The sequence below is a fragment of the Mesoplodon mirus genome (assembly GCF_964341445.2).
Source record: "Mesoplodon mirus genome assembly, chromosome: 3".
NCBI classification, from domain to species: domain Eukaryota; kingdom Metazoa; phylum Chordata; class Mammalia; order Artiodactyla; family Ziphiidae; genus Mesoplodon; species Mesoplodon mirus.
This window is the reverse complement of record NC_138978.1, coordinates 146,569,911-146,585,149: the sequence shown is the minus strand read 5'-3', so window position 1 is coordinate 146,585,149 and position 15,239 is coordinate 146,569,911. Positions and strand designations below refer to the sequence as shown.

The 15,239-nt window shown below is 45.5% G+C and overlaps 1 protein-coding gene across 1 annotated transcript; it reads left to right on the top strand.

Annotated features, from left to right (window-relative positions):
* The first annotated feature begins 10,014 nt into the window (after positions 1–10,014).
* Positions 10,015–11,020, top strand: G0S2 (G0/G1 switch 2). Its single transcript, XM_082615573.1, has 2 exons — positions 10,015–10,157; positions 10,316–11,020. Exon 2 carries the CDS (start codon positions 10,347–10,349, stop codon positions 10,656–10,658), a length of 312 nt encoding a protein of 103 aa, XP_082471699.1. The 5' UTR covers positions 10,015–10,157; positions 10,316–10,346; the 3' UTR covers positions 10,659–11,020.
* Positions 11,021–15,239: the final 4,219 nt, after the last annotated feature.

The window sequence follows — 15,239 nt, the reverse complement described above, 5'->3', positions numbered from 1 at the left end:
TTTCACCAGATGTTATCATATTGAAAGCAATGCCTAGAACAGTGGCAGCTATCTTAGAAACATCATGTGAGCCAGACTGTGCCAATCTCCACAAGATGCTGAAGAAAATAGACTAGAAAGATGGAAATAACCAGGTTTTTTTTTAATAATGTTACACTACTGAATTAATCCTGGAAACCCTGTCTTGTGAAATAATATACTTGTCTTATTGTTAAATCATTTTGAATTAGATTCTTACTTGCAACCCAAAGCAACCTAAGTTTTGTGTAGATTCCCAAGACCTTAAATAGTTGAGTCAGGATGAGATGTAGGGGCACCTCTATATAGAAAGAATGGAGGATGCTTCCTCCCTAGTAACGTGACGGAAGGTAGAGAGTGTGGGTACTGATGCAGATAGATTTGGTGGTTGAAAAATGAAGTAGCTCCTGGCTGATTCCTTCTATCTTACCAGGGCAGGAGGTATCAGGGAAGAAGAGGATATACCCTGTTTAAGAGGTGGGGAGAAAGTGTGGAAAAGTCTTTTTAGAGAATAATAAAAATAACTGACTGGGAAAACATAAGTTATAGCTAACTGCTCATTTGAGATTTGTGATCTTAAATTTATAGAAAATGAGCAGTCAGCCTAGTTTGACAAATTTCTCCAATTTCTTGGGTGTAGATTGATATAGAGCAGATGGCTGACTCTACCACAGTTAAGTCTTTCTGGGTAAACATGAAAGAAACAGAGAGGACAAGGAAGGACAAGGTGTCTTCAAAGAAGTGCTTATGAGGATGGACCATAGAATCAAAGCCAGATTCTCCTCATCCCGGGGAGTCTTCCCCAATCTCATCAAGTTTTGACTGGGTTTTTCCCGGGCATCCCAGCAAGAGCTCCTAGCATACTGCTTGTATTAGTTGTCTATTATTGCACAGCAAATTACCACAAACTTAGTAGCTTAAAACAACATTCAATTATAAGCTTTCACTTCTGTAAGTCAGAAGTCTGGGCACAGCAGCTCAGGGTCTCCCAAGGCTAATATCCAGGGGGCTACATTCTCATCTGGAGCTCAGGGTCTTCTTTCAAGTTGACGTAGTTGCAGGATAATTCAGTTCATTATGGTTGTAGGACAGACATCCCATTTTCTCACTGGTTGTTAGCTGGGAGCCACTCTGGGAGGCCACCCACATTTCTTGCCACATTGCCTCCTCCATCTTCAAAGTTAACAAGGGAGATTCTCCCTCACTTTGAATCCCTCTCACACTTTGAATTTCTTCTTCAGGAAAAGCCCAATTCCTTTTAAGGGCTCACATAATAGATCAGGTCCATCTGGATAATCTCCCTTTCTTAAAATTAGCTGTGCCATGTAACATAACCTAATCATGGGAGTGACTATCCAATCATATTCACAGGTCCTGGGAATTTTACAGGGCTTGTTCACCAGGGGCAGGAATCTTTGGGCCATCTTAGAATTCTGCCTACCACACTAGAAGAGAGTCCTTTTAAGTGGGGGAGAATAGACAAACCTGACAGAAGAATCCCAGATAATGTAGATACTCTCCCCTCCAGGAGGTGGAACATAACTCTCTGTCCCTGAAATGTGAGCCATGCACAGAGACTTCCTTTTAATGAGTACACTGGAGAAACCTGACAATCACTACCTGAGCCTGAAGGTCAATGTCAATGTCAACAGTGATAAGTCACATTGATGTCATGTACCCTTGATATGCTGTGATGGGAATGTCACCTTACCTTTGTGATCTTCCTCCCCCAAACCCATAACCCCAGTCTAGCCATGAGTCTAGCCATCAGACAAATCCAAATTGAAGGACATTCTACAAAATACCTGCCCAGTTTTCTCAACACTGTCAAGGTCAATGGAAACAAGGAAAGTTTGAGGAACTGTCACGGTCTAGAGGAGCCTGAAGGCATATAATGACTAAATGGATTGTGATATTCTCATGGGACCCTGGAACAGAAAAATGACATTAGGCAAAAACTAAGGAAATATGAATAAAGTATTGGCTTTACTAAAGAAAAAAGAAAAAGAAAAAAGAAAGAAAAAATGAAGGGAGAAGGAAGGAAGGAAGGAAGGAAGGAAGAAAGAAAGAAAGAAAGAAAGAAGGAAAGAAAGAGAAAGAAAGAAAGAAAGAAAGAGAAAGAAAGAAAGAAAGAAAAAGAAAGGAAGGAAGGAAAGAAAAGAGTACTTTATCACAAGAGGGCTTCTGACCTAGATTCTGGATATGAAGGGAGAAAATCAGATTTTGTGATACATACCCCTAGAACTGAACTACTCTGGAAGCTGATTTAGGAAATAAAACCTATGGCTCTGCTTCACTACCAGCCTTATGCAAGCATCGAAGTTTCCTCAATCTCCAGACTTCCAACCTTTCCCTCTTCTCTCTGTCCCTTCATGGGGTGATCTCTCCCATTCCCAAGATCTCATCCATCCTCAACTCACTGAAACCTCTCAGATCTTCAACTCCAGACCTACCCTCTCTCCAGAGCTCCAGATTCATGGTTTACATACAACTCTCTGCTGACCATCATTGCCTGTATGTCCCATAAACAGCCCAAACTTAATACATTCAAAATGGAACTCATTCTCTTCCTCACCAAATGTGTTTTTCCTCTTCTCTTCTCCAAGCCTGGGAGTTACCTCCAACTCCTCTCTCTTCCACAGTCTGCCAGTTTCACCTATAATTTATGACTCAGATCTTTCCCTCTGTCCCCACTGCTCTGTCTTGGTCCACTCCCTCACCGCTTCCTGCCTGAATTATTCTAACAATACCCCACTGGCTGCCTCTAGCTTGCTCCATTCTCATGTATTCTTCACTCTGCCATAGTTATCTACTTAAAATGGCAGCCTTGTTGAACTCTTTTGCTGCCTAAAATTCATCAGTGTTTCCCATTGCCTGCAAAATAACCAATTCAATATAAGACAAATTGATAGTTATGATTAAACACCTCAAGGAACTATGCATTGTGCTAGTTCTGAGAACAAGACAGAGGTAGTTCCTTCCCTCATAGAGTTTACAGCTCTGTAATGGAGATAGATGATAATTATGAAAGGGAAAATGAGGTGACTGTGTGGACGTGTGTAGCAAAGAGAACTAGCCTCGTCTAAGCAGTAGGGAAGGACTCCCTAAGGAAGTGGGAGTATAGTGACACTTGACGGATGAGTAAGAGTTCACCAGGTCAAAGGAAAAAATGAAGGAAGTGTTCCAAGGGGAGAGAATAGCATGAGGAAGGATCTGAAGTTGTGAAAGAAGACAACAGTGTGGCTGGCACCTAGAGAGCAAAGGTTGAAGGAAATTATATATATAATGAAACTGGGAAAATAGACAAGGACAAGATCATGGGTGAGCTTACAAGCCATGCTAAGAATCTGGGACATAATCCAAAGGGCAATGTGGGGATCCACTGAAGGGTTTTAAGGAGAAGAGTGACACGTTTTGCTTTTTTTTTTTTTTTTTAAGATTGCACTGGATTGGACTGGATTGGATTGGGTGGGTCAAGACCCAAAGCAGAGAGATCAGCTGTGAGACCAGTAATAGTCCAGGTGAGAGGACAGGGGCTTTGACTAGGAGGATGACAGAGGGGATAGAAAGCAAATAAAAGCAAGAGATACTTAAGAGGTAGAATGACAAGTCTTGGTAACTGTTTGCATATAAGAGGTGACAGAGAGAGAGGAGCAAAGGATGGCTCCCAGGCTTAGGATCTGAGACACTAGGTAAACAGCAAAGCTTAGACTAAGAAAGATAATGGTGCAAGTTTATGGAGTAGAAATATTGAATTTGGCTTTAGACATGGTAAGTTTGATACCTGCAAGATATCCAAATGGAAATGTAGACTAGGCAGGGAGACACACAGGTCTAGAGCTCAGATTTGTATGTCATCTACATAGAGGCAGTAATGGAAGGCTTGGGAGTAAACTAAATTACCTAAAGAGAGTACGCAGAATAAGAAAAGAGGCTTCGGGACTTAGTCCTCAGAAATGCTGACATTTAGAGGTTAGATAAAAAGCAAGAGTGAGAAAAAGAACTAAGGAGTGTCCATAATAGGACAGCAGGAAAACTAAGAGAATCTGATATCATGGAAGCCAAGGAGAAGGTATTTCTAGAAGGGAGTGGTCAACAGTTCCTAGGCATGGCATACGTCGTGATCATTTACAGAATTGTTCATTACCTGCCTCCTGCATACTACTTCCTCCTCATTTCCTGCCATTTCCCCAAACCCATCCTTTATGTTCTAACACCAATCTTGTCTAACTTCTCTTGGACCATGCAATGTATTCTCATGCATCCTCCCCTTTTCATGTGAAGCCCTCTCTCATTCCTGAATCCCCACCCCTGAGCCCCTCCTTTCCCCACCAGAATCAGCAAACTCTATCCATCCTTTAATACTCTAAGCTGCTCAGACATCATCCACTCTTAGGCCTTCTTTGACCACCTCCTCCCCAAAATGAATCAATACATTTCTCATTCTATTTGTTTACCTGGTATATAGTTCTATGATTGTGCTTATCCTAGTATTCAATATATTGTCATAACTTATTTAATGTTTGTGTCCTCTACTTGACTATGAGCTACTTGAGGGCAAGGAGAACTTTGTATTCTGCTTTTTTTATAGCTATACATGACATAGTATCAGACACACAGCTGGCTTCAACAAAGGCTCTGGACCCTATTGCTGCCTATACCACCTAGGGAATGCAAATGTCTTGGGCTAGGATAAAGGACCACGGGAATTGCTGACATGGAGCAGGAAGCAAAGACAACTGAAGCATAACCAAATAATAACTGAACCAACTGCTTCATTGGTGCCAGACCACTAAGCCCTTCATAGTGCCCTAGCTCAGTATTCACCGCACCCCTTAGTTGGTGTTAGCATCATCCTCACTTTACAGATGAGGAAATGGAGGCTAGAGAAGTTAAGTCACTCATCCAAGGTCAGACCCTGACAAGAGGAGCCAGGACTTGAAGGAACGCAAGTCTGTTTGACTCCAGAGCCCCATACTCTTAAGTCCAGCTAGCACTTGAGCTTGAAGGAAGTTCCTTGCACTGATTCAAACTTGTGACAGACAGTACTGGGCTTGTGCTATGTGGGCATCAGGGTGCCACTGCTCCCAGCCCACGCTGCCCGCTCCAGCAGCTAGTGGCTCTGCTTGGCCAGAAGCTGTGAGGGACAAAAGCAAAATGTCTGTGAAGGGTCTCTCCCTTGGTATTGATTTGTCAAGGCCCTGGGGTCCCGGGGGCAGGTAGGAGGGATTCCAAAGAGTAAGCCAGTCACTGCAATGTCAGACATGAAGTTGGGAATGGAAGTAAAAGGTGAGGGAGCCAGAGTGGAGAGGATCGAGCCAAGTTGCCAGGTCTTGGGCAATTTCAAGCCCAAGGCCCTGAGCCAAGGACAAGCCACTGTGCCTAAAATAACCTCCCAAGAGAGTCTTAACTGACCATTTTGTAATCATTATCCCAGTTCTGACTTTTAGGTCAATGTCATTAGCATTGATTGGACCCTGATTAGACGTTAGCACCGTGAAAGGTACAAAGACCTGGTCTTCTGCAGAGACAGGGCAAGCGACAGGACACAATGAGAGCGCTGTATAAAACAATACATAATGCAGCGCCAACCTGTGCGGTCCCAGCCACAAAGGCAGCTGGAATTCACAGAAAGGAAAGAGCAGAGTGTGCTGGCACAGGCAGTGGGGGCTTCTTGGAGCACATGAAGGAAGACAGAGTAGAAGAGAAGAGCTTTTCGGGTAGGAGGAAGAGGGGGAGCAAAGGTGACGCGGCAGCAATGAGAAGGAACTGTTTCTTGGGCTGTATGAAACCCATCTGTGGAACAAAGGATTCTTGTTGGAGAAGAATGGGATCTGAAGTTAGATGAGTAGGGAAGATCAGATGATACAGGTCCTGGATCCAAGAATATTGATCAAGTAAATTTAACGTGCAGAATCCAAAAGTTCGTCACGTGGGCAATGAGAAATCATCCGGGCTTTGAAAAAGGCAATTAAGAATAAAAATTTAATTTGAGGAAGATTTATTTGGTGGTAGTGTTTGAGATGGATTAGAGATAAAAGGACTAAAGGCAAAAACAACAACAAAAAAAAAACCAAAAACAAAAACAAATAAATCCTGAATGCTTCTTGGGTATACACTAAAAATCTGACTGCATGCAAACTTAATAAACATAGTCTATCTCCTGCCAGTCCAACGAGGAAGACATTCATTAATCCCATAGTTACCTATTAAGGACCTGCTATGTGCCAAGGATTATACTGGGTCCTGGGGATGCAGTGAAGAATAAAACAAAGCTCTGGCCCTCATAAAGGTTAGCCTCAGGTGGGTGTGGAAGACAACACAAAAGCAAACCAATAATTACATCAATGTAAAGCCAGGTACGAAGTGCTAGGAAGGAAAATAAAGCAGGGCATTGGGCAGGGAATGGTGTGATAAAGAGGTCAGGGAAGACCTCTAAAAGAAAATGTCACAATATTTCAAACCCAGAGAACAGGCAAAATGGAGATGCCACCACTAGAAATAAGAATATTGAGAAGGTGACTCAGTTTGGAAGAGTATAGAGAAAGTGGGGAGTCTTGTTTCAAGTGTGGCAGGCTTGTGTTAAAAGCAGGATATCCACACAGAAATGTCAGGATACTAGAACTCTAATGTACAAGATCAGAGGAAGATAAACATTAGCCATGTAGATTTTAAAATCATCCATTGATATTTCAGAGATAAGAACCTTCTCTCCAAAACTAATTGACATGAAATGTAAGTAACTCAAGGACTGAAAAAATTGGAGTATAAGATACACAAATAGTTTTACCATATCTCCTGTGATGATCCCCATGCTCCAGCCTCCTGGAACCTCAGGAATTGGGCAGTTACTATTTTTTTTTTTTTTTTTTTTTTTTTTTGGTACGCGGGCCTCTCACCATTGTGGCCTCTCCCGCTGCGGAGCACAGGCTCTGGACACGCAGGCTCAGCGGCCATGGCTCATGGGCCCAGTCGCTCTGCGGCATGTGGGATCTTCCCGGACCGGGACATGAACCCGTCACCAGGGAAGCCCTGGGCAGTGACTTTGATAGGCAGCAAGCTAGTAACAAAATAATAATACTAATAATTGAGGCTTATACACAACCAACCATCCAAAAGATGTCTGTCCCCTGTTCCTTCAAACCCCTAAGCACGGTTGCTGGGATAGCTCTATCCCTCTTCCGTACTGACTCCTTGGACCATATGTTGCCCCTTTGTGATTGCTTCTTCTGCTGACAGTTCTGAACATTTTAATGTTTGGGAGAAAGGGATTTAGCAAGCAAAATAAACAAATTTTAAACTGACCAATCCTGCCTTCCTAGAAATGGCAGGAATTAACGTTGGGATAGACTCATAGGCTCCAGTTTGCCTGGAACGGTTCCAGTTTCGGCACTGTAAGTCCCATATCTTGGAGAAACCCCTCAGCCCTAGACAAACTGGGATGGTTGGTCACCCTACAACTGGTATGAACTTGACTGCTATACCCTATGTCTGACCTGCATGATGCAACACAAGGCTTTACATCTCTAAAGAGAGAAGAGCGCAGTCATATCACGTGCTTAGTTTCCCAAGCCCTAGCCAAACTGCTACCCTAGAAACTGGGTACTCTTTCCCACCCAGACAGAGGAGCTGTGTCAGAAATTCCTAGGCATGTGGTGACCCTGGATTCCTCAGCCTTCTATTCCCACCATCTCACACTCAGCTCCAGCTACCACCTAAACAAGGAACACCAAATCCACCAGTGACCCCAATCCATGGCACTGGCCACCCTCTCTGCCCAGCCCTGGACAGCAAGCTGGTAGGGCCTGGGGGCGGTGGTCAAAGTTGGATTATCAGAGAGGGAAAGAGGGGAACCCATCTGAGATGGTGACGTGCTGTACCACAGCAAATCACAAGAAAGGGGAACCCCTGGTAAATTACAGTCTGCTGACGTTGGGAGACGTGCAGTTTGCGTCTTTGAGTTACAGAAATACTAGAAATGCTCACTGAACAGTCCATTTCGGAGTTTTGGGTCCAAAGCTCCAAAGGGCTGACTCACCTTCAGATCAGAAACCACGTGAAAGCCCTGGTATTAAGGTGTACAGCATACGCTCATTCAGAAGCCGTAGTATTTGAAACTCACACAGATCTTGGGATTGCTCACAGATCATTTCCGCCAGTTATTAGAGGCTTCTCCAAAATTATAAGGAAGATTCAAAGAAAATGCCAAGACTGATATTCATCCCCCCTTGTAACAGAATTTTCCTGCCTCACGAGGTGAAAAGAATAATAAGCAGGGGACACAAGCCTCCAGGAATCATCCCTATTTGGCCCTTTGTCACCTTGACTGCTTGTGTACATATTAAAATGTAGAATTTCAAATAAGCTCTTTAGGTATCCTTGCCCACTCTGCACACACAAATCCTATTAACTGAACTACTAATAGCCAAGGTGAAGGGTAGGCGTAATTGTTGCCTTTTTAAACTGAATTGTCTAGGAAATTACCTCAGACCCCAAAGAAAGATTACTGTTAAAATTTCCAAGGACCCAAATACGTGAGCCCTGCCACAGCCGTTTCCTGGTCCCTCCCCGCAAGGCTCAGCCTGACTGACTTCGCTGTTGCAAGATTGCATCACTGACTTTTGCAATTTTCTGGCCAGTCCAATTTCCCCCTCCTCTCTTTGCCCTCTCCCTTTCTCTGCTTGAAGCGCTTTTAGCCCAATGTCTCTCCTTTCCCCTACTTGCTAACTAACTCTGGTGTATGGATAACCAAAGCTACCCCAGAACACCCGCCGCAAAGGTGATGAAGTTTAATCCTAGTTGAAATCAACCCCACCCTCCTCATGCTTCCTAGAGCGCTCTCTACTCTTTCGCTTCTTACCCAGGCTGCCTACTCTCACTCTTCTGCCCCTAAACTGTTTCTATGCCAAGTGGAGCTGGTACGGTGGTGTTGCCCCCCAGATCCAGGGAAGTGGCATATAATTACTGAGGAAAAACCAGCAGACAAACTTTTACCAACGACCCCCCCTCCATGTTCACCTCTCCCTAGACCCCAACTTCACTTCTCAAGTGGGAGTGGGGACAATTTGGATTTAATGGCAGTTCCCTGATACACAAAAGTACAGATACAAACACCTACAGGCACAGAGACTGACATCACTCACACACACACACACACACACACACACACACGCCCCCATCTGTGCATAAAGGGCACCCTCAGTGAATAGTTATCTATCAAGTGACCCTAGCAATGCAAGCACCTATGAATAAAACCAGTCAGACCAGAAATAAACAGTATAAGCACAAACTGCATTATGCAGAGCCTGGAGACCCGTTCTGATCATTACCCGGATCCCTCCCCCTTGCCTTCTACCTCGGATCCCTATACGTGTGGGAAGACGACAAACCTCCCGAATAAAAACTAATTTTTCAGTTAGGTAGAACCCCAGGTGTCCTTATAAGGGGTCCTTCCAGGCTGCCCCGGACGAGGGAAGCTGTGACCCACCCACACGATTAGGAAAGAGGTCAGGGGCTTCCCTGGTGGCGCAGTGGTTGAGAGTCCGCCTGCCGATGCAGGGGACACGGGTTCGTGCCCAGGTCCGGGAGGATCCCACATGCCGCGGAGCGGCTGGGCCCGTGAGCCATAGCCGCTGAGCCTGCGCGTCCGGAGCCTGTGCTCCGCAACGGGAGAGGCCCGCGTATCGCCAAAAAAAAAAAAGAAGAAGAAAGAGGTCAGAAATGGACGTGCATACCTCCCTGGGCTCCGGGTCCTCACCCTTGTACACCCAGGACCGCCCTCCCCCGCACCCCGGGCTCACACGGCCGGCGCGACGTGCACATCTCGTGGCTGACTCCCCCAGGGTCCTTGCCCCGCTCCTCCCCCACCCTCCTCTTCCCGCCCCCTCCACTCTCTGGCCGGTGCAGCACGGGCCCCAGCCCAAGGAGCCCAGGAGGCGGGGCTCGGAGAAAAACATATAAGTGGCCCCGGGGCGCTGACCAGGTGTCAGTTGCGGAATCTCCATCCGGAATACCCGCGGCTGCCGAGCAAGGGGAGGAGGAGGCGGAGGAGGAGGAGGAGAACGCAGAGCCGCGGTACCCACGCACACCGTGATCGCCCACCCGGCTTGCGCTGCCTGCTGCTCGCTCGACGCCCCTAGGTGAGCCCGGCGGGGAGAGCGCGGCGGGGCGCGGGGTCCAGGGTGGGCTCCCCTCTCTGCAGGCCTACCCCGAGAGAGCCGAGTGAGGGCTGCTCGGGAAGATGCATCCGTCTTTCGGTGGTTTAAAGGCCCCCTTTTCTGCTCCGCTTCTCCCGCAGATCACTCCCACCCCGAGAGCCCGGAGTCGAGATGGAAACGGTCCAGGAGCTGATTCCTCTGGCCAAGGAGCTGATGGCGCAGAAGCCCAGCCGGAAGCTGGTGAGGCTGTACGTGCTGGGCGGCGTGCTGGCGCTCTTCGGCGCCGTGCTCGGCCTGATGGAGACCTTGTGCAGCCCCTTCACGGCCGCCGGCCGCCTGCGGGAGCGGGAGGCAGCGGTGGCCGAGCTGCAGGCCGCCCGGGAGCGACAGGCCCTCCGGGCGCGGGCCCTGCAGGAGAAAAGCAAGCAGCTGGAGGCCGTCCAGGGCTGCCGGGCCCCGACCAACCGGTTGCACGCCTCGTAGAAACCCTGGGGGCCGGCGGAGGGAGCGGGAGAGAGACACACAGGAAGAGGAGAGTGAGGCAGAGCGCGAGGGTCGGGCTCGAGTGGGCGTCTCGTGCTGTTTGGACTTCCGAGAAACTACTGACTTTAGAATTGAACTACCACGTGGATCCACCAAAAGGCGTTTGGGATTGAGTTTTGCTGCTGTGCAGCACTGCAGAAGGATGACATGTCCAAAACCTTCCAGCTCTCTGACTGCATCCAGCATTTTGCACTAGGGTGAACGGAGGAGAAATGCTTTTTATATTATTATTGTTGTTATTGTTATTATTATTACAGTGACCACCATTTTGCATTTTGAAATAAAAAACGTTTTGTACTATATCTCAGCATCTGATTCCTGAGGGGCACGGTTTTCTGGGGTGGGCAGCAGGGAGGGCGGGCATTTTGGCGGAGGGGGTCTTACGTGAGCCCAGTGGAGAGAGCAGTTTCCTGAAGGTCAGGCAACACTTGCTTCAGGGCTCTGGACTCATATTGATGTTACATGCTTATAAGTCTGTTGAGGATTTGTTTTTGCTTTGTGTTAGGAGTGGCAAGAGAGAAACTTTTCTAAGTCCCACCAGACTCAGCATTTTAAGATCAGAAGATAGGGCTTCCCTGGTGGCGCAGTGGTTGAGAATCTGCCTGCTAATGCAGGGGACACGGGTTCGAGCCCTGTTCTGGGAGGATCCCACGTGCCGCGGAGCAACTAGGCCCGTGAGCCACAACTGCTGAGCCTGCGCGTTTGGAGCCTGTGCTCCACAACGGGAGAGGCCGCGATAGTGAGAGGCCCGCGCACCGCGATGAAGAGTGGCCCCCACTTGCCACAACTGGAGAGAGCCCTCGCGCAGAAACGAAGAACCAACACAGCAAAAATAAATAAATAAATTAATTAAAAAAAAAAAAAAAAGATCAGAAGATAACTCAACTTCTGATCTAGAGTAAGTGAATGAGAGATACTGATTAATTCTAGGGCACAAAGCCTATTTGCCATCTCACACCTGTGCACCAGAGGATCTCATGGTTGATACCTCTTTCTTCCTAACTGTATTTCAGTGGAGGGGGGTGGGGACAGTGAGGGGGAAGGAGGGATGGAGGGAGGGAGGAAGGGAGGAAACTAGCTAGCTGGTAGGAAAAGAGGGAAGGCAATCTCCCAAGAACATTTAATTGTATGTCTAGCTCTACCAAGCCTTTCTCCTCACAAACTGAATCACAGTAAGAAGTTCTAGGTTAGGAGGGGGAAAGACCGGTTGTCACAGTCCTGAGTCATCTTCCTCCAGGGACAGAACTTGCTCTGTGGTAATAGCTAGTCCAGTGGCTCTATAGGGCTCAGCATAGGGAATTTTAAACAATGGCTCTTAAAGAAGTAGTTAGGGGCATAGGCCTGATGCCACTCCCCTAGTGATTTTAATACGTCTCCTGCCCTAACCAGGTACAGACATTTCCCTCTCTCCATCCATGGCTATGCATTTTTGCCAAACATAGCAAGGTGCGTGCCATCGCCTCTGACCAGACTCTCTCTCCACCACCACCCTCTTCCCTCACACACACCGTTCCATTTTATTTCTGCCAACTCAAATCCTACCCAGTGTTCCTGGCCCTGATCAAGTGCCATCTCTGATATCTATCCTTATCACTCCAAACAAGAGAGCAGTCAGAATGGGGTGAGATTAATCAAGGGAAAAGACACGTATTTAAAGGAAAAGAAGAATACCAGTGGAACCACTGTTCTCGCAGTTTCCAAAATGGGAAACTTGACCCTATATTAAGGTGACATAACCTCACCTTAATTGTCCAAAAAACTTCTCAGGAATTCACCCCATCTTATTCTTCACTTTTCCTTCCCAAGTGCCTCTCCTATTATGTCTATTATTCTTCCACCCATGCAGCCACCCTCTGGTCCAGCTGTCAGCATCTCAAACCACCTCCTGCACTCTCTAGCACATTCACCCCAAAACATCCCTGCCAGACTGGGGATTGTGACCTTCCTTCATCCTGCTGCTCCTCCCTCAAAAATGTCAGCGCCCAAGACTCCTGTCCAGATTTTCCAGTGTCTCCGTGATCTGCTCGCATCTCAGCCCTCCCAACTGACGCTCCGCATGAACCCAGGACCTTCCTAGTCCCTTCTGGTCTTTCACACCTTTGTTCACATTACTCTTCCCACCTGAATGCCCGCCCACCCACAATCGCCACACCTTCTGAAGCCACAGACCTCAGATTCTCCAAGAGAGGGATAATTTCAAATATTCTGCCTCTTGTCAAACTGTATATCAAATCATGTACTCCAATTTTTGGTTTAGAAGGTAATGCCTATATTTTTTGGTTTGCCTATATGTAAAACTACATATATTTTACATATTTGCCTAAATATATAGGAAATGCCTATGTATTTTTAGTTTCGAAGGGTATGCCTTTTACCTATACGTGTACAAACTACCCAACCCAATCAAATCCAAGCTATCGAAATCTTTTCTGTCCTCACTGATCTTTTCACTTCTCTGAATTCCTACAGGACATTCAGTCTGGGTCTCATACTGGATCACACAGTAATGGACATTTTTGTCCCAGTTGTTTTATGGAGGTGATCATCTCTCTCAGAGTATAATCTTCTTGATGTATTTCTCTTTAGTGTTGAAGAAAACGAACAAGTCCTAGGCAAACAGTAGATTCTTAATATATACTTGATTTCTCGATTAATCTACTTATAACTTTAGAGCGGTGGCTCTCAATGGGAAGGGGAGCAGTTTTGTCCTCCAGGAGACATTGGAAAATGTCTGGAGACATTTCTGCTTCTCTGGTAGTGAACGAGGGGCACTCCTGCTGGCATCTAATGGGTTGAAGCTAAGACTGCCATTAAATATCTCATAATGCACAGGGCTGCCACTCACAATAAAGAATTCTCCAGTCCAAAATTTCAATATGGCTGAGATTGAGAAACCCTGGGTTAAAGGAAAGTAAAGAAAAAGGGTTTGCTTAATCGTTTCAGAATCCAGGTTTTGAGGTGGTCTCGAAAGACTATGTCTGATTGTGATGAAACAAAAGTCCCTCTCTCAACACAGGGACAAAAAGGGTCCTTGGCCCTATCCTGTTTGGCAAATTTTATCAGCAACCTAGGAGAAGTGACAGAATTTATACTTATCAGTTCTTTTTGATGATGCAGAGCTGAGATAGAGTCAGGATTCAGAACAACTCAACAGGCTAGAACCATGCACTGAGGCTAACCAACTGACACTGAACACGAAAGAAGATACAGCACAGAATTCAGGTCCAAAAATCAGTTGCATGACCACAAAATTAGACTTATTCTAGCATGTGGAAAAGACCTAGGTATTTTCACTGATTACAAGCTCGGTATAACCCAATGAGTTTTGTGATAGCGCTACTGAAATAAACTAACACCTTATTAGTAGAAGTAGAATGACCAGAAAAAGGGAAGGAGAGGTGGTTTTGTTTTACTTTGCAGTCTGGCAGGTGGGAAACCAAAGAAGTTAAGTCAGACTGCCTGGATTTGCTTGGGTTTGACGCCTCTATTTGCTAGCTCTAAGACCTTGGACCAGTTACTTGTAAACTCTCTGCCTCAAGTTACTTCAATTCTTTCCTCATCTATAAAATAGTACCTTCCACATGAGATAATTTTGCAGATTAAATGAGATAATGCACATAAAGTGTTTACAGTGGTACCTGGCATATAGTAAGCTTTCAGCCAAAGATAGTTGTTGTTATATTTCTAGAGAGACCTTGACAAACAAAAACCTGCTTAGATCAGAGTAACTTGGGCAGATAAAAGTCTAGAACTCCTGCCATACACAGAACAATTGAATGGATCTAGAGAAGATAAAATACAGTAGTGTCACACAACAATTTCCTCCAAATATTTGAAGGGCTGCCATATTGGTCCAACAAAGTCCACTAAAATACACTTATTTTATGTGGCTTGAGAAATGCAGAACTAGAGCTAGCAACTAGGAGTACAAGGAAGCAGATCATAGGTCATTAAGAAATCAGAGTAATTCAAAACATAATGAGTTGCCTTGTGATACATAGTAAGCTCTCCATTACTAAAAATGCCCAAGCAAAGGATGCCAGGGATGGGATAAACTGGAGAGGAGATTTCTGTACTTGGAGGGAGGTTAGTTATATGACTTCTGAGGTCCCATCCAATTATATGATGCTAGGATTCTGTTTAATATAACCACCAAATAGAGAATGTATTACCCATTCCAGCCTGCTTCTCTAGAACCCACCCCTCCTTCTCTATGTTTTCAGTGCTTCTTTGTTCTTTTTCTTAGCATGTTGACAAATATTTTCCTTCTGGCTCAGTGACTATTAGAAGTAATTTAAAAATAAACGATTTCCTGATTAAGTTCATTTAATTTAAAAATAAACTATTTCCTGATTAAGTTTACTTAACTAATGCTCTTGTCTCTTAGAAAATACCTTAACTTCATAGTTGAACCTAATGGTCCTCACAGTTAGTCATAGTGAAACACTTATAAGTCACCTTTTTTTATTTTTAGTTAATTAATTAATTTTATTTTGGCTGTGTTGTGTCTTCATTGCTGTG

Excerpts from the sequence above, each read along its gene's own strand:
- G0S2 (XM_082615573.1), top strand. The coding sequence starts at position 10,347 with ATGGAAACGGTCCAGGAGCTGATTCCTCTGGCCAAGGAGCTGATGGCG.